The sequence below is a fragment of the Macaca thibetana genome, chromosome 3 (assembly GCF_024542745.1).
Source record: "Macaca thibetana thibetana isolate TM-01 chromosome 3, ASM2454274v1, whole genome shotgun sequence".
Lineage (NCBI taxonomy): Eukaryota > Metazoa > Chordata > Mammalia > Primates > Cercopithecidae > Macaca > Macaca thibetana.
Genome location: NC_065580.1, coordinates 100,750,147 through 100,773,029, shown reverse-complemented (window position 1 = coordinate 100,773,029; position 22,883 = coordinate 100,750,147). Strand labels below are relative to the sequence as shown.

Genomic DNA, 22,883 nt, shown 5'->3' with positions numbered 1-22,883 from the left:
AAAAAATCTAAGTTTTTCAGCCTCTGCCCTGAAGCAGCAGCACACACTTAATGAAAACACTGACCTACCTTATCAACCATCCTTCCAACCATCTTCGACCGCCCACAAAACACACTCACATTGGTAACACTTTGTAACACCTTCAAATGGTTATAAAAGAGCTATAAGCACAGTATAATTTTACTTCTAAGGCTATTTTATAACTGCCTCCATTTATATAATCTACATTATACCTATTTGGTTCAAAAATTAATGTATATCTATATTTACATTACACAAATAAAAACATAGCCCACCACTTCTTTCTAGAGCAATACATTTTTATACATAATTTAAACACAGCAATAATTCTGATAATAATCTTATCTTAAAACAATAAAGTAGTTATCAAATACATTTTGGGAAACATTCAATATTTACAAAGTTTTTACCATGTGTTTAGCAGGGTAAATGTGCTGAAAAACTCAATTTAAATGTCCAGAGGAGAATTCTATAAATACAAGGAAGATACATATTATAAAAATAATGACAACTGGATTGCTTCTGCAGTCTGAGCAGTTGGCAAGTGAAAGGAATATGGTATCAGAGTAAAGCGCACGGTCTTTTGAGGAGGGTAAGACTGGAAGTGGGGCATAAATCTTGGATGTTTTAACTTTTTCATTCATTGAAGAGGTTCGTTCAATAGTTAGAAGCATAAAGGCATGAAGTATGTGGACTACTTTAACCCTCACAATACTACAAAAGCAGGTTTTTGTTTTGTTTTGAGACAGAGTCTCGTTCCGTCACACAGGCTGGAGTGCAGTGGTGTAATCCTGGCTCACCGCAACCTCAGCCTCCTGGGTTTAAGCGATCCTCCTGCTTCAACCTCTGGAGTAGCTGGGACTACAGGCACGCACCACCACACCTGGCTAATTTTTGTATTTTTGGTAGAACCGGGGTTTCCCCATGTTGCCCAGGCTGGCCTCGAACTCCTGAGCTCAAGCAATCGCCCCCCTCGGCCTCCTAGAGTACTGGGGTTACAGGAGCAAGCCACTGCACCTGGCCTGATTCTAGAGATGAGAAAACAGAGGTACAGAGGAACTAAGAAATTTGCTTAAGGTCAGCCCAAGAAACATGACTTGAAGACTTAAACTCTTCCCCACAATAACAGAATACAGCCTGGACATAAAGTGCATCCCATCTCTGCTTTTGTAATTTATGGACACACACAGAACTCAAACTGAGTTAATCTGAGTCTGGAGGTAGAGAAAGATACTCCCTTCAGGCCTGAAAGATCGCATGTAGTTCAAAGTACAGAGTCTCAAGGCCCCAGCTTAAAGAAGGTCCATACTGCCTGGGGGCAGTGGCTGACACCTGTAATCCCAGACACACACAGACACAAAGACATAAACACACACGCGCGCGCACACACACTTTCTCTCTCTCTCTCGCCCCCTCCACACCCCCCTCTCTAAATTTCAGCTCCAGGGGCCTTGGTTCCTGCATTAGTTCCTTCAATTCTCTAAGTTACCCTAGGATTCTTTTCAGTAATTTGAAACAATATACAGTTTTTCCACCTAATGTTATTTTGAGTTATGCTTCTATCCTTTACAACTGACAGACTTAAGATTCTCTGACCATGGTGCAATACTTTTTTTATTTTTTGAACAGGAGTCTTGCTCTGTCATCCAGGCTGGAGTACAGTGGCACAATCTCAGCTCACTGCAACCTCTGCCTCCCGGGTTCGAGCAATTCTCCTGCCTCAGCAGCCCCTAGTAAACTGAGATTACAGGCACCTGCCACCATGCCTGGCTGATTTTTGTATTTTTAGTAGAGATGGGCTTTCACCATGTTGGCCAGGCTTGACTCGAACCCCTGACCTCAGATGATCCACCCACCTCGGCCTCCCAAAGTGCTGGGATTTCAGGTGTAAGCCACCATGCCCAGTCACGGTTCAATATTTCTAAATTAACACTAGAAGTAACGAAAGGGTAGTATTACGGACAACCACAATAAAGCCACACTTTAAAATAACTTCCAAGTAAAAGAAAATATCAAAATGCAGTTAACATGATTATTCCTCGATAGAACTGACTTTTCAAAGAAAAAGAAAATGTGTACTCAATGATAATGAAAATGGTAAGTATCCAAAGCTATGGGAAGTGACTATATGTAACAAGAAGTAAACACAGCCTTAAACACTTTTATCATTAAAAAATATTCAATAAAAAATAAAAGAACTAAGAAGCTAGGAGAAAGAACAAAATTAACTTTACAAAATGAGAAAGAACAGAATAGAGGTAACAGTAGGAAAAAATTAAAAACCAACAAAAATAGCAAAATTTATTGTCCAAACTGAGCACTGGCTCTCTGAAACATATTACACAAAAGAAATAACCCATTATGTATATCTGGCTTCTTTGTTCCTTTTTTTTTCCTCAGTTCACATATAAATAGGTAAATTAAAGAACTATTACAGACTAACCACAATCAAGCAAAAATTAGGATATTCCACATGGTCAGAACTTATGAAATTGAAATGGCTGAATATACCTATAATTTTCTGACACACTAAATATTTTCATTGCTAAAAAAAGAGCTCTAAAATGAAATAATGACTCTGATAGGTGATATTACTCAAAATATATCTACCAATCTGCACTTATAAATATCAAAAACCACACAAGTTTGTATGGGTTAAAAAATTTTACATAGTCCTAAAGATTATACCTTGCTAGAAGCTGTTTCCATTTCTAATGAGCAAATTGGCAATAAAGATCAAATGCCTTGAACAAAGCATATCTTTGTTTCTGGCAATCCCATGTCGCTGGTAAATTTTTAAGAACTGGCCGGGCGCTCACGCCTGTAATCCTAGCACTTTGGGAGGCTGAGGTGGGCGAGTCACTTGAGGCCAAGCATTTGAGACTAGCATGGCCAACATGGCAAAACCCAGTCTCTACTAAAAATACAAAAATTAGTCAGGCATGGTGTGCACACCTGTAATCCCAACTACTTGGGAGGCTGGGGCCCAAGAATCACTTGAACCTGGGAGGCAGAGGTTGCAGTCAGCCAAGATCGTACTACTGTACTGTAGCCTGGGCAACAGAGCGAGACTCCATCCAAAGGGGGGAAAAAAAAAAAAAACTGTAAAAATTTGCTTACCAGGATGTTCACGGCAACAGTATTTTATTACAACTGTACCAAACTGCAAACAAACTAAATGCTTAACAATAAGGAACAACCAAATAAATCCCTGACTCTTCATTTTCTCTCATACCTCCACATCTAATCCAGGTGGCTCTATCTTCAAAACATGGATATCCAGAATCTGGCCACGGCTTAGCACCTCCAGCACTGCCACCCTACTCCAAGCCACTGTTATCTTTCATCTGGATTTCTGCCTCCTTGCTGACTCTTGCCACCTCACACAATAGCCAGAGTAATCCTTTAAAACCCAAGTCAGATTATGTCAATCCTCTGCACAAAAATACTCCAGTGTCTCCCCATCCCATTTTAAAACCAAAGCCAGAAACTACAGGTCAGTGGTTACGAGGCAGTTTATGATTCTGTCCCAACCTCACGCCACCCCACTATGCTCTCATCTTCTACAGCCCTCTGCACTCCAGCTGCAGTAAATCTACATATCGGGTACACTCATGCCTCAGGGCCTTTACAGTTACTGTTCCCTGTGCCTGAAAATGTTTTTCCCCCAGAGATCCTCATGGCTTGCTCCTTCACTTTCTGCTTGAATTGTCACCTTGTCAGTGAGGTCATCCTTAAAACCCTATTTAAAATAGCAACTGTAGACAGGGCTCCATCCCAGAATCTCTATCAGCCTTTGCACTCCATTTTTTTCCATTACACTGAATGCCCTAACACACTATTTACTTTACTTGTTTGTTTACTCTCTCTCCCAAATAGAATAATAAGGCCCCTAAAAGCAGGGATTTTTATCTTATTTCTTCACTGCTGTATCTCCAGAACAGTGTCCAGAAGAGCGGGTCCTCGTTAAATATTTGAGTGATTTTTGGAATACTGGGTAATAATTAAAAATGCTGTTATAAAAAATTTCAATGGGATGTTAGAAACTGGTGGAAATGGAAAGAGCACATTATCAAAGGATATGTAACCCATGGATCAAGAAGAAATCATACGGGAAATTAAAATACATTTTTCACTGAATGTTAACAAGAACACTTCAAAATCAGTGGGATTCAGGTAAAGCAATTCTTAGAGGAAAAATTGTAGCTTTAAAACTTTGTATTAGAATATCAGAAAGGTTAAAATCAAAACAATATAAAAATGAATATTCCTAATTTTGTGTCTAAAACAAATACATATATAAAAGACATTAACACTTTTTTCTGGTTATTTCTGGTGATAAGATTACAAGTGATTTGCGATTTTTATACATGCTTTTCTGTATGTTAATTTTTCTTTAGTGAACAGATATTATTTTTATAATTAAAAAAAAAAAGGTTTTAAAAAACTTCCTTTCCCTGTGGTTGAATTCTAATTGCTGGCCTCTTCCTCTGCCTGTCTCTTAAAATATTTGCTTCTCTGGATTCCATCCTTGTCCTTCGTCGATTTATATTCATCCCTTAGTAATCTTAACCACTTTCTGGATTCATTTATAACCTGAAAATTGATTTCTCAATTTTTTGTAATATCCTGAATTAGAGACTCATGTTTCCAACCACTTAAAGGATACTTCTATCCAGGTGGAAATCCTACAGCCACTCAAATTTAACAGGCCTAAAAGGAACTCATTATCATTTCCTAAAACTTGTTCTTTTCATCTTTAATACTGGTTAAAGACATCACTATGTACCCTGGTTCTCAATTCTATCAGTTCTACCTTAGAAATCTCAATCAAATCTAACTTTTCTTCTCCCTCACCAATGCCATGTTTTCAACATAGGCATCTTCTATCAGTTATATTCTAAAATTCGAATCCTAACTTACCCTCCTGCTATCACACTCTCCTCCTTAAGAACTGAATCCTGATAAGGGTTGCTGCATACAGCCTGAAGTCTGCACCACTAGAGAAGGTTGCCATCCACGCAAACTACGATTGTTAATTGTGCCCAATGGCCTAATCATGATACTCCCCCTGCTTTCAAACTTCATGAGATAAAACAAACCTATAGCACTACAAAATCCTTCAACTGGCTCCACTTTCTATTTTTCTAGCTTCAGGTTCTCATCATTCCTCTATGCACCCTGCAGTCCAGACATATTTAACTTTTCAGTATGCCCTATCAAAACCCACGCTTCTGTGGATTTCTCTTTAGTCTATAGTGCCCTCTCTCCGTAAAACTTCTAAATCCTTCAAACTACAGTTCAAATGTACCCTCCTCTGGGAAGCATTTTTTGACTAGCCTAGACAAAGATACTTCACTAAGCATTTTGCTAACAGTTCTATTACAGAATTTGTTGCACCGTATAATAATCACATATACCCATCTCTCAAATTCAGTGGAGAGTTGAGCAGTGCATAAAGAAGCCCCATATTTGAACCCTCAGTAACTACAATGCGCAGCCCCTAAAAGGGGCTCGATTCATGTTTATTAATACTATACTTACCATATGCATTAGGACAACTTTTTAAAAGTAAATAGAAAATGAGTTTGACAAAAAAGTTACATGTTCAACTGTCAATCTAAGTCTATAATCCATGTGGCAGACAGAACTGATGTGACTGTTCTTGATTCCTACACTTCCTGGTGTTTAAACCTTTGTATAATTCCCTCCCCTTGCACGTGAACTGGACCTATGGCTTGCTTCTAATCAATGAAATACAGCAAAGGCAATGGGTTGTATGTGATTACGTGTACATGATTATGTAAGAACATAGTACCAGTTCACCTTTGCTAGACTCTCTTCCTGTGCTGACCTTGAAGAAGCAAGCTGCTCTGAACCTAACAGACACAAAGAAAGAAATTCAGCCAATAACCCAAGGAAGTCTGGGGGCAGACCTTTCCCCAGTTGAGTCTCTAGATAACAACCCAGCCCTGGCCAACACTTTGACTGCAGTCTTACAGAGGCCACAGCTAAGTTGTGCCCAGCCTCTTGACCCACAGAAATTGCGAGGTAGTAAATGTGTTGCTTAGAATCGCTAAATTTGTAGTCATTTGTTAATAAGCAGCTTAGAAAACGAATAAAATCAGAACCTAAGGCATTTCTGAACTCTTTTTTTACAAAAAGGCCTACGTTTTGTCCAATTTCTAAACAAGTAAATGTCATGTACATGCAAAATTAAAACACAGACTAACATTTCAAATAAACAATAGTTCTTAAGAATATTTACATAAGGTAAAACTTAGGAAGTAATTTGCTACATAAAGCAGTTCCTACACTCTCTTTTAACACATTTGCCAATATACCCAATTTTACATAATACTTAGTAGATGTAATAAGTGTAACATTAGGGCAATTCTCCTTACAAGCCCAAACAATAATAAATAGTTTAAAAGTTGATATCTAATTAACGATATTTGGTAGTCAGAAGAACTTACTTACTAGTCATCAGGCAAAGCAATCAAATTGGAGGACAGCAAGGGACTTGCTGGAGATGTGCCTGAGGGAGTAGGACACTATCTTACAACAACAGGGCTCTTACTCCCTCAGGCACTGCACCAGCCAGCAAAGCATCAAAATACCAGGTTCTCAGGTCATGCTGCTCTCAGATCAGGTGATGCCCTGTGCAACTCATCAATCCTCCCCACCTTGCAGTCAAGAATAGTTCCAAAAAATCCCCAAAGCAGAAACTTCCACGACATAGGCCACACTTACACACAGCAAAGCATATAATACGAAGGTATGAAATTACAAGTGAGAAACAATAACCACCAAAATTCTTGTTACTTCAGGAGTGGCAGGGGTTGTGGTTAGAAGGCTCATTTTTCTTAGAAAGAGGCAAACATTCCTCTTCTGCCACTCCCCATAAAAGCCTTCAATGGCACAAAATAACATTCAAGAATAGGAAATAAATTACAATATCCCAAATTCAAACATTTTGGCACTTGATATTGGTAAGAAGTGATAACTGAGACCAATTCAATAATGGTTAATTGATGAAGATAACCTAACACCATAAAACTTCACATCTGCCTTAAAAATTAAGAGAAATCTTCCTAGAAATATAGGTCTTCTTCAACATATTCAGTTTTAAGAGATAACCCGCACTCTTTTAATATAAGAAAACATGTTTCACAAGTAACAAGGCACCTGAATGACAATCAGACTACTGAAATACTCAAGAGCAAGCCACACCCAAAAAAGCTCAAGAAAATCAGGAGGTCAAAAGCAACCCAGCACCACTGGTTGTCTGAGATTAAGTCATTTTACATTTTCACTTCCGGACTCAAGGACACATTATAGAAGTCCACACGATTTCTCTGGAAATAATCTCCATTTACTGGTATATTTCTATAGCCCAATTCATCTACCCCATCCTTGCCGCATCAATAAAGGCTATTTTACCACTCACGTTATGCTCTTATGCACAAAGCTACTTGACAGTGGAAAAAAAAGTAGAAATAAATTAAAGGCAAACAAACCCTCTCTAAGATACTATCAAGATTTTTAAATATTAGGAAATACCCTTAAGACCTGTTTTAAAACAAAGGTGATGGACAATACTAGCAGTAGTCAAGAAAGTGTCTGTTCACTTTAACACTCCCCAGTCTGAAAAGAATAACAAAGACAAGATTTACTTCACCTAAAAACTCCCATATAAATATAATCATATTCTGATGTCCAACAACTCAATTCTAGGAAATTTCTACAAACTGAAATATCTGGATTAGGCATTTTTCTTCCAGTCTCTAGAGAGAATAAGAGCGTATATAGCCAAAATAGATGTCCAAAAGACAGCAAAACATAAAACCAACACAGAAAACTTCCTCGTTCAATGTGGCAATTCATTGTGAGGAAACTACTAACAATTCCACTTGCTAGAATCTTTAAGTGTTAAAAATAAAAGGGGGGGGGGACTGTTTTTCATTCTCTATAAATTACATGACAGCTCACAAGAGAATAATTTTGAATCTTATTGGTACCATATTTTCTTATTAGGAGATGTGAATAATCTAAACAACAATTAAAACAACAGTTTTACAAAAAACAATATGAACTTTCCATTAATACTGAAATAATCCTTTTATCAATTTTCAGATGGAGTTATTTGCATATAACCATTTATACAATTTGTAACTGAATACAATAATGCTATAATAGATACTAAAAAAATTAAGTAAATGTGAAGTATAGTCAAGTCTAATTTTTTTAATTATGATTCTTCATCTAGCTCCCTAAATCTCAAGATGATGAGAAACATGCTTCTATTATTTTCCTAATAACCTGTCCACTAAAATATAGGTAAAAATCTCAGTAAAGCATGCCACTAAGATGGGTTTTTACATAAGTGTATTCCATCTCCCTGTCTCAACAAAAATTTCAGGATGTGGCACTTTCATCTGATCCTGTCATATAAGAATAGGTAGTTTCTCCAATCCCTTTCCAGCAATTCTCAACTGAGGTTCCTCATCTGAATCACCAAACACAGGAAATTATTTCAGTGACTGTTTTCTCAACTGTTCCAAGAATGATACATAACTAAAACCGTCCTAAATGCACTGGAGCTAAAAGTTAAAATGCATTGCACACTACAGCACAATTCTCTCCACAAAGCCGGTTGAGACACGCTGCTATAAGTTCCTCAGAAACTGTCACTGTACTACTAGGTCCCTGTCACCCAACCCCAACAGCACTAAAAGAACTATAGTGAGTGCACAAACCTAGAACTTAGATAAGAAAAAAGATAAATGCTTTATCTCCAACTTTAAGCAACTAGGTATTTTGATTTACTCATTTACTAGGAAGCATGGAGCTCAACTGTTTGTCCCTTGCTCTGAACGGAATGCATTTACTTAACAAAATAAACCCACAGAAATATAATGTTTCTCCAAGGGAATTATCAGCTCTTAGAAAATGAATTTTTAAAAATCAGCATATTAAATAAATATTAACTATTAACTTGACAAGGCTTTTCCTATTCACCCTTCTTTAGCAAACTTAAATATTCACCTTCTGATAACTGCTAAATGCAAATTTTCACTTTAAAAATATAAATATTAAAAACCAGTTTGCTCTTCAATCTCACACTAATCACCAATTCTCAGAAACTGCCTTTTATATTCTTCAATGTGGACTACAGCAACTTCAACTGGTAGGTTAGTTGTGATCAAATCACTTTAAGGACACCAGTAGAGTTCCTTTACTCAAAAGCAAATGACTTTTTAAAATGGCCCAATTTTAAGAGGGATGCATATTTTTAAGCAGCAAAAATTACTTTAAAACAAGGTAGCTAATTAAAAGTCAAGCGTCATTCCATATTGAATGTGCAAAGCGTTACTAAAAGATGGGAAAAATTAAACATGACATTCTTATTTTTAATTTATGCTGGCGTGTATGCTGATAGTACAGAACATCAGAACAGATAAATTACTACGTATTCCACTTTACTAAGTCTCCACTCAAAGTTCCTACGTTTACAAATACATGAGTAAAAGAGGCACAAAAATGTAGGGGATGCTGTTTTCGCTGCTAATCTGTGCTCAGCTGCGAATTCTTCTAATATCGGATGCATAATGCGATGAAATGGGAATGCTTATCTTCTATACTTCTATTTATTTTCATAAATCGGGGAGGGGAGGTGGTCTTGATTCATTTACTATTAGCGTTTTGCAATAAAGTAGATCAGCATAAAACACAACTGAAGAAGAATTCATTTTCCCAGGACAATGCACCCTTCCTCCTGTTTCTACAGTAAAGCCATCTTTTGCTATTAAAAATGCCCATTTTTCACAACTGACTTTTCCTTAACTCTAGCCAACACTGCTCTTCAAAAGAACCTAGTAGGCTGATTTGCAAAATTTTTACTTCCTTAGGAAATTTTTCCATTTTCTAAATGTTTTCCAAATTAAGCAGGACTCACATTAACTGTGACCTTAAGTAGCGGTTTAGTGAGGTTTAAAAACAAACTTTTCATTAACGCATTCATACAATTAAAGTGACATAGTAAGTGGGACTGACACAGATTTAAGGATTATAGCTTTATATTAAAAGTCAGTCCAAAGATGGTAACTCAGCGTTCATTCGAGACCCTTTGACTTTTGGCCTTTAAAAACTGTTCCCCACTGAGTCCCCAGATAGAACTACATTTAGCAACGGGTCTCCTCCTGACTTCCTGGTACTAAAAGCCACAACCACAAGGGCTGTTTCGTCTGTTTGTTGTAAAACAACATTTGCTCCAGTCATCTCTATGGAAAACAGACTTTCTCTACCGGGGAGCCGCTGAGGTGAGGGTGCTCACGATGTTTAAAAACCAAACCACGCGTCTACGCGATAGCGGCACCGCAGGAGTTAAGTGCCGGGGGTTTCTTCCCAGGATGGAGACCTGCCCGGCGGAAGGAGAAAAGGAGAAGGGTAAAAATAGCCGGCGGCCACGACCCACGTGCAGCCGCGGGAGGACCGAGCGCGGGCGCGCGGAGAGGGGTCCGTACCTCCAAACATGTGCGGCGAGAGGTGAGCTGGTAAGGAGCCGATCACCAGGCGCGGCCCGCCGGGGCTCCCGCCCACCGGCCGGTCCCGGCCGCCGCCGCCGTCTTCAGGGCTGCTGTGCACCGAGTCCTGCGAGCCGTAAGGGCCGCTGCTGCTGTTCGGGATGCTGAAGGAGGACTGCGCCGCGCGGGCCCCCGACGCCACGCTCCCCACGGCCCCGCCGAGGGAGCGGCTGCGCGGGGCTGCTGGGGCCGCCGCGGCCGCCGCGGCGCCGCCTGAGGCGCTGGGCTGGTGAGCGCTGGGCACCTGAGCCGGGAACCTCCCAGCCGCGGCAGCCCGAGCGCCCCCGCCGCCGCCCGCGGTCCCATTGGCCCCTCCACTGCTACTGGAAGGGAGATCCGAGCCCGAGTAAGCGCGCGTGCGGCCGTTAGCGGCGGCCGGGCCGCTCTGCTTGGCGCCCATGTCCGCCCTGCCCTGGGCCGGGCCCGCGCGCTGCGCCCCGAGAGCCGGGAGGGCGGGAGCGAGCGCAGGAGCTAAAGGGCAGGGCCGAGGCGCCGCGGCCGGCCCAGAGAGGCCCCCGCACGTCCAGGGCCGCCGCCCGGCGCCCCGAGGGGCAGTAGGCGCCCGGCGCGCTCTTCTCGGGGCAGTGGGCGAGGCCGGCGGCCTGACGCGGGCGCAGGAGACGAAGAGACGCGGAGAGGAAGAGGTCCCGGCGGCTGGCACCCCTCGCTGGCTCCAGCAGGAACGGGCGGCTCAGGTGGCCGTGCGGCTGCCGCTGGTTTCGGTTCTGGTGCGCCACGACGGGCTGCTGCCGCTCTCTGCCGCCGCGCTCGGCGCCCCGGGCCTCGGCACCGCCTCCTCTCGGGCGGCCGCTGCTACCGCCGCCATCCTCCGGCTCCCACGGCGGCTGGCGGCTGAGTGGGAGGCGCCGGCCCAGACTCCGCCGGGGCCACCTTCCCTCCTCCCCCAGCCACCCAGCTGTTATTAACGGAGAAAGAGGAAAAACGGGTGGCGCGCGAGGGGAGGACGAAGAATGGGAGGGAGGGGTGGCGCGCGCTTCCCGGCAACCGTCTCCTCGCTCCCCCTGCGAAGGAGGGGCCGGGCTGGCGGGAGGATCTGGGCCGCGAAGGTGGGGGTGCCCGAGAGGGGAGGAGGTGCCCTGGCCCTCGCGCCGGAAGACCGCGGAGCGGCGCGGCGGCAGGGTGCGCCCAGCCCGTGTGTTTGGGTCGCGCGCGGTGACCCCGCCCCCGCCCCCTCGCGCCGCCGGGCCGATTGGCTCCTGCCGGCCTTGCTCCGCCTCCCCTGGCCGCGACCTGCCCGCCCCTGCTCCGCCTCTCCAAGGTACTGCGGTGTGGTAGGTGCTGCCACCCGTGGACTCGGTGATGGACAGGTGTCTGGCCCCGCCCCGCCAGCCAGGGCGAGCCCGTGTCTTCCTCGCGGGGCCTACGCTGATAGGAGGGACGGACACCCGGCGCCAACCAGAAGGCGGCCCCTCCTCCCGCACGTGGCCCGCCGACGCTGGAGGAGCCTGTGTCAGCTGCAGCTTTTCCTGGCAGGGGGCGTGAATGGCTGTGTCCTGTGCCCAGAGCCATTTAGTTTCGGTGGGTGTTGGTGTTACACACTGATTTAAAAAAAAACAGAATCTCAAAAGCCAGCTTGATCTGAATTAGACTCACTCGTGAAACACCAACCTGGGAGGAAGCGCAGAGTTGGAAGAACTCGGGATAATCCAACTTGACCTTCCGTGGTAGGGCAAAAACCGTCGTGCCAGGAATGCTGCACCTGACTCACAAAACCTAAGATCTAGGCCCAACACCAAACTAAATTATGTGTAGTGAGCAAATTATTTTACTTTTTTGGACTTCAGGTTTGTTTTTGTTTTTGTTTTTGAGACCGAGTCTCGCTCAGTCACCCAGGCTGGAGTGCAGTGGTGCGATCTCGGCTCACTGCAACCTCCTCCCGGGTTCGAGCGATTCTCCTGCCTCCTCCTCCAGAATAGCTGGGATTACAGGCGCGTGCCACCACACCTGGCTAATTTTGTATTTTTAGTAGAGACAGGGTTTCACCATGTTGGCCAGACTGGTCTCGAACTCCTGTCCTCAAGTGATCCACCCGCCTCGGTCTCCCAAAGTGCTGGGATTACAGGTGTGAGCTACCGCACCTGGCCGACTTTTTGTGTTAAATCCTAGGGCACCTGCATCTTTAAGATCCTATAACTTCTCTAAAATTGAATGTAATAAAATTCTCTTCAGTGCATTCCTCGGTGTTGGTGTGGTCTCTTCACGGCAGAGTGGGGTCTGGATACCCAGGGAATAGCCTGCTCTGAGACTCCCATTTTGAAAATGTCTAGTCTCTACTTGAAAATAATAGCAAGTGGTGTTTTATGAAACTACAGAAATAAATACTTTGCCATTTTTCACTATTTGCAATAAGTCGTTTATGTAATGATTTTCATCACTCTTAGGGTATGGGAATCAAGTTTTTAAACAAATGGAGAATATATGTATACATATAAAGACATGCATCGTGTATCTATGTACACAAACACACATATTTAATGGAAAAACAAAGGTACTCAGTGCTTTATATGCAATATCATGTTAAGATATGGTCATTATTCGGGCGGATCACAAGGTCAGGAGATCGAGACCATCCTGGCTAACACGGTGAAACCCCGTCTCTACTAAAAAATACAAAAACCTAGCTGGGCAAGGTGGCGGGCGTCTGTAGTCCCAGCTACTCGGGAGGCTGAGGCAAGAGAATGGCGTGAACCCGGGAGGCGGAGCTTGCAGTGAGCTGAGATCTGGCCACTGCACTCCAGTCTGGGCGACAAAGCAAGACTCTGTCTCAACAAAAACAAACAAAAAAAAGATATGGTCATTATTAAATCTTTCGCCTTTTACTAAAGATTTCCGTGGAGAGGAACAATTGTGAGTTCACCACCAAATTTTTTGACGTCCTGCTTAGGGGGGGCTAAAAAAAAAAAAAAAAAAAAAGATATGGTCATTATTTTGGTTAAGTGCCCTCTGCAGATGTTTCCTGCCACCTCCTTCCCCATCCCAGCATCACAGACTGACTTCAGTGTTCCCACTCAGTGCTGTACAATAACTCCTTCATAGCTCTGATCATGTTATTGTTATTACACATCTTGCTTGTCACAATTGGCTCCATGATAAACTTCATGTCTGGACCTCCAGTGTTTAACATAGTGTCTGGTCTTGCAATGGTACAAAAAATGTTTTGTGAATGAATGAATGAATGAATGAGTGAGTGAATACATATATCTTCACCAGTTGTACTAAAACGATTATTTCTTGAATGTCACTCATTAACTTATGTTCTTATTCTCCTTGACATTTCCCTTGCGGTGGATGCCCCTTCCACCTCCTCTCTGGTGGGCCTTTTTGTTTCTTTCCCCACAAGGATTCTGGAGATAAAATGCTGGCCTTCTATGTTCTTTCCTTGGCCCTCTTTCCTCTCTCCTCACCTTTCTCATCTCTCTCCAGTCACCAGCATGAAGCTTTCGATGTATGTTATTGTCAACCAAATAGTTCTGCCTTCATTGAAAATGTGTCGCTTCTTTATTTATTTATTTATTTTGAGATGGAGTCTTGCTCTGTCGCCAGGCTGGAGTGCAGTGGTGGGATCTGGGCTCACTGCAACCTCCGCCTCCCAGGTTCAAGCGATTCTCCTGCCTCAGCCTCTGGAGTAGCTGGGATACAGGCACATGCCATCATGCCCGGCTCATGTTTTTGTATTTTTAGTAGAGACAGGGCTTCACCATGTTGGCCAGGATGGTCTTGAACTCCAGAAATTGTGATCCACCCACCTCGGCTTCCCAAAGTGCTGGGATTACAGGCGTGAGCCACCGCGCCCAGCCGTCACTTCTTTATTATACCTACCAGTTCTTCAAAAATTAAAAGTGCTGCTTCATCCAAATGAGTACACACAGGTATACGCATATGTAGAACTGCAACGGATTTTTGAGATAATACCCATGCTATCAGAAATGCACTCTGCTTTCTATTTGACTTCACTTTTGTAAAATGCTGGTCACCGCTTATTGGATTGATTTTATAACCCCCTAAGGGGTTGTAATCTGCACTTGGATAAACAGTAGTCTAAATCAGTGCTTTGCAAACTTTAGCACACACAAGGATTACAGGAAAACCTTGTTAAAACAGGCTGTTGAGCCCCACCCTCAATGATTCTCATTCCATAGCTCAGGGTTGGGCCTGGAGAATTTGCATCCTAACAAACTGCGCAGTGATGTTGCTGCCGTCAGACTTCAGACTCTTGTTTGGAGAAGCACTGGTCTAAATGGCGCTTTCCTCTACAATCAGAACTGTTGTTTTAATGCCTTCATGACCTTATTAAGAGACGAGAGCCCAGCTCTTTAAAATGTTTCAAATTTGAAGGTTTCAAAATACACTATATTCCTCCTGATGCTGTTCAATGATAGGTTGACCAAAGGCTTTGGGGGTGCAAAATTAGGTACTGTTAAAGCACTTTGCATTGACAAAATTATTGGCCACAAACCCACACTGGAACAGGTAAGCTACTTCTGGGCTTTCAATAAAAATGCCTGACCAATCAGTTTGTTGTTGTCTAGTTTGAAGTTTAGTTGGGGCGAGCCTCTTCCCTTTGTATTCCCTTACTCTCCTTTGCGTTCCTCTTTCCTCTCTTGGTTTCTCTTTTAAAACTCTGCTGGATCAGACCTTTGATGTGTGGGCCAGCAAATTTGCATAGTGACACCCATTAGTCCTCTCAGTCAGGGACCACAGCCTCTGTACAGGGCTGTCCTGCAGCCAGCACTAGCCCTACACATTTTGCTAAGGTTTTGCCATCCCACTTTTCCCCTTGTTATAGGATTTAAGAGATGGTTATGGCTTTGGTTTTTTTTTTTTCTTTTTTTCAAGTAAGTGTTCGTACACTACCTCATCTCTACCAAAATAGGACTATATGTATAATTACCTATTTTTAAATAGGCCTATTTTCCTATTATTTTACTTTTTAAAGAAACAAATGGACCATCTAAACATTAAAATAAATCTTAATACATCCTACATATGTGTTAATACATCCCACATACACTGTCCAAGATCTTAGTGGTGATTAGAAACTTACATCTTAAATTCAAAAGCTTAGTTTGTAGTATTTACGAATCACATTGTTGGGTAATTGTTCAGAAAACATCAAAAGTTTATGTAATATCTTTAACAAAATTTTGTCTTCCCTCCCCTGTACTTGCATTGGTTTTTTAATGAGAAGCAAAAGACAAGAGCCAATCATGACAGGATTAAAAGTACATGCCATGAAGTGGTTGAGCTCAAGCTGGGGTTAGGCCCTGGCTTTGTCTAACACTGGCTGTGGGATTTAGGGCAAGCCACTTAACCTGGCTAAACCTGTTTCTTCTGTAAAACACAGATGATCATATAGTAATACCAGTTTCATCGAGTGGTTATGATTCTCAAAAGATTCAGTCTCTATTTGAGAGTACTTTGAAATGTGTTAATAGAGAAACAAATTTTAATCTCAATGTTATTATTCCTAGCAGATTGTAATAATTTCCATATTATCTCCAGTAGGTTGTGACATTTTACAGTTCAATATATACTAACACTCACTGGAATTGATTTTAGCATTTTGTGAAATTTTAATACATTATTGATGCATAAGGATGTATTGGTAATAATTAGCAGTAGTTTACTAATAAGTATTTACATCACTGCTATAATGATGATAGTATGATATGTCATGATGACAAATCTATATCTTTCCACCATGGGATGGATGGATGTGTGTGTGTGTGTGTGTGTACACATACTCATAGATAGATAGATGAAATTTGAAAGGAAATTATCATTAAGGTATCAGAGACTACCTATTTGAAATCTCTAATATTTAAACCCTTAAACATTTTTTTTCTTTTGATTCCACAGGGCAGTTAACACTTTGGCTAAAGAGTCTTTGGGTCCTAAATAGGCTTACATGTGTCACAAAAGCATTTCATGTTGATTAATCGATGACCGACCCTATGGCTATGTTTAACATAGATTCCGGAATCATTTTCCTTTCTAAAAACAGCTTGAGATACAATGTCAGCACCTGCTAATAAAAATAACTTAATTTTTGCTTACCAAAATGGTATGTAGTATTATTAAGAGCTTAAATATTTGTATCACGTTCTATTCTCAATTAATTCACTTGGGCTTTCAAACATTTTTTTTTTTATTTTTAAGAGCCCTTATTTAAATACTGTTAATACCAACCAACCACAACCCATGATGCTTTTACTCCATTATAAAGGAAACTCTCAGATTCCATACATAGTGTTTTGAAAGGAATCCAAGATCTTTACTGGGGACATACTGTTAAAAAGACATAAAATTTAGTGGAAAAATGTATCATGGGGTCGGTACCGAGGGGATTTTCCCAGCCTACAGAAGTGAAGACTAGCTTGGAGAAAAAATAGCTCTCTGCTACATAATGCATGTGGTCCCTCCTCCAATGCAGATGCACCCTCCAAACTGCCTCCTGTCACTTGCTTAAATCATGAATACTGTACGTGAATGATTGTTGCACATGTATGATTAAAATGTATTATGAGACATTTTCTCTTACCACTTCCTCCCTCAAAGGTAGCCAAAAGCCCCCATAAAGGCAAGCCCTACATTTTAGGACTAGATTGTTTAAGCCTCCCAAGTACAGGAACTCTATTTCTGCTTTATTTTTAACTCCCCACAGTGCCTGCTTCTAGAGAGCCTGAAGACAATCTATATGCAAGAGACTTTGAGTAACAGCTATGGCTCGCTAAGGGCAGGCAGCAGTGATTAATGCATGTCCGGAATTACTACTGACTTAACAGACTGTCATCACCACCTTAAGTTTGTGTGTGAAGTTGGCTGTCTTCCCCACTGTTCAGCCAGGGCAACTTTGTGCCTTAGGGGGCCAATTCCCTTTGAGTTTGCTATTGAATGATCTACGCCCCCAAGTTAGGCCAGGTTGGAAAGGGTAAGGCATAGTTGCGGGACTGCCTTTCCTCTACCATGAGAAGATGGAGCAACAAGAGCTCCTGGTCAATTTACCCCACCCTCTGTTTCCCAGAAGCTAGCTGGGCTCTGGCTGAATTCTAGGGATACAAGTCTAAACTGGGTAGGTTTTGGAACATAGCCCTGAGCTGGGTCATTCCTAGTGCAGGGAAACATCAGAATACCTTAGGACCCACACTGGAGATATTTTCATTCTTTAAATAGAGTGGCTGAGCATCTGGGCATGTAAAGTTAAATCAAACACCATATAGCTTCAAAAACCTTATAGCTTCTAGTCAAGGGACTTAGATAGAAATGAAGAGATGATCAGAGTACCATGTGGTAAAAGCATACTGGAGCTGACTGAAGGGATGGGGACTGGTGAAGGACAAAGATGTAGTTCGAGAAGGGACGCTGGGCTGAGTCTTGAGAGACTTCTGGCTTCAGCACCCATAGGCATTCCAGGCTGAGGGATTGTGAAGCAAGAGAGGGCTTTGAGTAGCTGAAGAACTTCAAGCAGTTAATTATAGCTGGAATGAAGAGTAACAGGTGAGAGGGTGAGAGAATAGGCTGGAAAGCTGCATGTAACTGGCCTGGCGTACTGAGCTAAGAAGTTGAAATTCATCCAGAAAGGGAGCTGAATTCAGCTTTACATAGGCAGAACAAAACCAGCCTTGTAGTTATGGCAAGGCATGGGGTTAGGTTCTCTTGGCTTTAGGCCTCCAGCTGTATGTTGAATTTGCACAGGGGTATGCACAGGTTACCCTAGTCTGGTCCCTCAGTGCAATGGATTTCACTTTGTTCAGTGCTTCTTGGTGTGGGAATCATGTCTCCAGCTCTCTCTGTATGTGTTCACCCTGTTCTGCTCAGTGCTGTTCTGGGAATGGACACCCTGAGCATAGGGGTCAACAAAGGAGTGGAGTTAGTGCTCAGTTCAGTTGGAAGGTGACCAAATACGAATGCTGGGTGTGGCAAATTAATTTTCATTGTTATCACTCCATAAGCGAAGGAAATGTAGCCCTTGTTATTTTCCAACATAGTCTCCAATAGAAACAGTTGTTTGTGACACTGAATTAGTCTGTTAAAAAATTCATCACCTGAAAAATTGCATCATGTATTACTTTAAAAGTAATGACTGTAGTAGGCAGAAAAGTGCCGACTCCACCCACCCAGAAATGTCCATGTCCTCATCCCTCGAACCTCTGAATATGTTACCTTACGGAGCAAGAGAGACATTGCAGTTGTCAATAAATTCAGGATCTTGAGATAGGGAGCTAGTCCTGGGTGGTCTGTGTGGTCCCAGGGTGCTTACAAGGTTCCTTAAAAGTAAAAGAGGGAGGCAGGGTCAGAGTGGTTCAAAGAAATGCTCAAGGCTATTGTTGGTTTTGAAGCCTGAAGAGGGCCACCAGCCAAGGGATGGAGGTGGCCTCTAGAAGCTGGAAAAGACAAGGAGATGGATTCTCCCCAAGACTCCAAGAAGAACACAGCCCTCCTGACACCTCGATTTTAGGTGAGTCCACTTGAGTCCCATTTTAGATGTCTGACCTCTAGAACAGTAAGATAAATTTGTGTTGTTTTAAGTCACTGAATTTATGGTAATTTGTTACATCAGCAATGGGAAAATTAATACAAAGACTATTCTTTAAGGTTTCAGAAGGCAGCTGATTACAAACTACTTGAAAAAAAAATCTGATAAATATGGCCACTAAATCCCTATATGGCTAATCAGATATACTTTTCTTTTTTTTTTTTTTTCTTTTCTTTCTTTTTTTTTTTTTTTTTTTTTTGAGACAGAGTCATGCTCTGTCACCCAGGCTGGAGTGCAGTGGCCCGATCTCGGCTCACTGCAACCTCCGCCTCCCAGGTTTAAGAAATTCTCCTGCCTCAGCCTCCCAAGTAGCTGGGATTACAGGTGTGCGCCACCATGCCCAGCTAATTTTTGTGTTTTTAATACAAAATTTGCCATGTGGGCCAGACTGGTCTCAAACTCCTGACCTCTGGTGATCCACCCGCCTCAGCCTCCTGTAGTGCTGGGATTACAGGCCTGAGCCACCACATTTGGCCCTAATATACTTCTTCTTGACTTCCTGCCCCTCCTCCTGAGCCCTGGTAGTGTAAGGAGCCACACTTTCTTGAAGCTAGGCCTGCAGGTATCTGGCCATGCTGCAGTTAAAAGACCCTACATGGAACTTTTCATTGCTGGCCTTGGAACATCCTTGTAAGCAGGCTTCCAAATGTAAGCATTGAGATTAGAAAGGCACAGCATTAAAAAGAACAACCTTTGGTTCAAAGTTTCTGTTTGTGTTTTCTAGAACTCTTAAAAGTCAATATATGTAGGTGGACAAAATATTTGGTGAAATTACAGTTCTGAAAATAGCCTTATGTTTGCCAGGACTTGAGGAAGGCCCCCAAGTGATGTCTAGTCCACCTCCTGCAAAGGCAAGAAGGTGGAGGTTGGGAAAGTCCACACTGACATCTAGTGATACAAAACTGCACTGCCAAAGGCTCCAACCACAGCTATTTGCAGCAGTGGGCTCCTTGATTCTGATGCACCTACTCTACTGCCCCTCAAGAGGACTGAAGACTCAGTGCACACCAGCCAATTTCAGCTGCCCTGGTGGGGGCCAAAGCAGTTCAGGCTTCTTTATTTTCACTTACAAACTTAGTTTGGCCATCTAAGAGTTTTGCCTTTTAATTTTTGAAATGATCATTTCAGCACATTTTAAAGCTGTAGAATTTACTTCTGAAAGCTTCTTTGTGCTTCCAGTGGCCAGACCCTTTAATGCCAAATAAATTTTTTTATTTTCTATGTGTTCTCAGAACAAATGCTTGGGCCGAAATGTCCTGAGCAAGGAATGATCTGCAGCAGGGGATGGAACCAGTACAGCAGGTACTTGTCCTTTTTTTGCCCTGAGAACATTGTCTGCATTTCCTTTTCAGCAACTCAGAAGTCTAAGGTACAGAAGAAATGACAAAGAATGCTGCTTCTGTCTTTTCATTTTTCTTCTGTACACCAATGAAAATAAGTCAGCAGAGATACAGTTTCTAGTTCCTTCCTTAATGGCGGCACAATTAGAAGCAAGACTGCATTTTTAAGGTTGTTTCAGTAACCCAGGTAAAAAAGAATGAGGGGGCTGCACAACATTGTGAATGTACTTAATGTCACTAAACCATTTAAAATTGGTTAAAATGGTAAATTTTGTGTTACGTCTATTTTACCTCAATTAAAAAAATAGTGAAGGCTGGACAGCATCAGTAACAGTAGGAATGGAAGAAGCTTCTGCAGGACTGATCAAATGATTGGATGCAGATACATTTTCACATCATTCTCATAGGCAAAACGTACACACGAACAAACACTAAACTCTTTAGAATACTAATGCCAAAAAACTTCTACAACCTCCACATTGAAACAAACAGACCTAAACATTAGGAAATAATGAGATTTTACAAGGAATGTGTTTTTCATACACTTTGGACATTTTCTTTTATAACATGTAAATATCAAAACCTTCAAGCAAATCATACAGATGAGAAAACAAAATGTGCTGCACTAAAAACATACAGATTTAGCAAAGAAAGGACAAAAACAAAAAACAAAAAACCTCGTAAGGCAGTTTTGACTCTCAGAAATATATGAGAGAGATAAAAACACTGACAGAATTCAGTTGCTTTTGTGAAGCAAGCAAAAAAGGGGAAGATAAATAACTTTTAGGAAGGCACTCCAGACCTGACCTGTACAAACAGCAAATTCAAAGGGTTTGAAAATAATGAGTTTTTACTTTTTAGAGTTTGTAATCAATTGCAATAGTAATTCATTGACATTCCGAAGAGGCATTAGAAATGACCTAGAATTTCTTTGGTAAAACGTAGCATTTCAGTACGTTTAGAGGTACACGTGTCTGGTTTCTCCAGTACAGTTTTTAACAGATGGCATACTAACAATAAATCTTGCTCTGTTGCTTAACACTCCCCCCCCCCACAACTACTAATGATGGGGTGAAAAATTGAAAAATACTGTCTAGACCAATATTAATAAGGAGAATGACAGCTACAATTAGGTTTTCATTTTAATACAGCAGGATTTTTATACTGAATTAAATGTTCATATATATTTATTTTATAATAACTCATGAATTTCAGTAGTAAAAAAATGTTTTTCTGGAGCTCACAAACAGGATGAACAATTAAAAATAAATATATAAGTCCCACCACGCAGAAAATTTACTTAGCTTGACACATATGAACTTGAGAGGAACAAGAGTTTTGGAAAGTGAGGCCAGCTTCTCTAGGACTTTGGGAAACTCAGTCATCACGCAGAGGAAAGAAGGAAGCAAGTGCCTGTTACCTTCAGTGCTCAATACTAGAATGATAGCCATCCATGGCCAAATTTGAAATGGTGATGGCTTGAGAAACTAAATGATAAGAACTGTCTTGTTTTTTAGATTTAATGTAATCTAGCTAATGGCTTGTGTATAATTTTCCAGATGACTTAATGGATATTTTTATGATTTAAAATAATTGTCTTCCATGTCAGTCAAGACATAAAGAATACAAATTTCCACACTGGAAGAATGAATAGCCTCAGGAAGAAGTTTATATCTGTTGGAGCAGTAATTCCAGGCACTGGTCTACAGACCACCACCGGTCTGTAATAAAGTGTTCACAGTGAAATAAGAAAAATTAGGACAGTGCAGTAGCTTTGTTATCTATAAAAAGTTAAATATATTTCATGCACAAGACTATCTTTAGTCTAAGATTAGATTCTTTTTCCCTTATGATAGTTGTAGATGGCCATAGATTTGGGGAGTAGATTTGGTTTTTTGTTTCTTCCTTTTTAAATGTACATTTCCTTTTTTGGGACAAAGAAATATTGGCACCCTGATATTGATTCCTAAACTGTTTTCGAATTTCCACTGACCTGTGAAATCTAAAATGTTGGAAAGTGTTGCTCAAGAGATCAGCAGTTCTCACCTTTGTTTTCCCTGCCTGCCCCAACATACTGGAGAGATAGGATATACCCCCGTCAGCTCGAACCTCGAGAAGGCTTGTTATCAGCAGAAACTTAGGCTCTTGAAGAGGAAGGGTGCACATCAGAATGGCTGGAAGTCCTATATATACTAGACAAAGGCCCCAGGTGGTTCCAATAGGGCCCAAACCCTAGCTAAACTGACAATTCTCATTCAGTAATACTGATATATCCAGGGGGCCTAGAAATTACCCAGATGCCTCATTTATTAATTTGCCATCTTGCCCTCTCTACAGGACTGTATCTTCACTTCCCAGAAAAATGAGTAGGATTTCTCC

At 41.7% G+C, this 22,883-nt stretch overlaps 2 protein-coding genes and 1 pseudogene across 3 annotated transcripts in view; 1 reads left to right on the top strand and 2 right to left on the bottom strand.

Annotated features, from left to right (window-relative positions):
- Positions 1-12,058, bottom strand: part of ZNRF2 (zinc and ring finger 2) — a 99,353-nt gene extending 87,295 nt beyond the window's left edge. Inside the window, exon 1 of one of the 2 annotated variants that reach the window (XM_050783258.1) lies at positions 10,548-12,058. In XM_050783258.1, coding sequence (XP_050639215.1) covers positions 10,548-11,007 — 460 coding nt within the window. In that variant the 5' untranslated portion in view covers positions 11,008-12,058. The remainder of the gene's footprint in view (positions 1-10,547) is intronic. The other variant, XM_050783259.1, reaches the window with a different exon arrangement.
- The window catches only part of GARS1 (glycyl-tRNA synthetase 1), a 440,746-nt gene that overhangs the window by 319,775 nt on the left and 98,088 nt on the right, over positions 1-22,883 (bottom strand). The gene's annotated exons all lie outside the window — the stretch shown is intronic.
- Positions 13,383-13,520, top strand: LOC126951919 (uncharacterized; annotated as a pseudogene).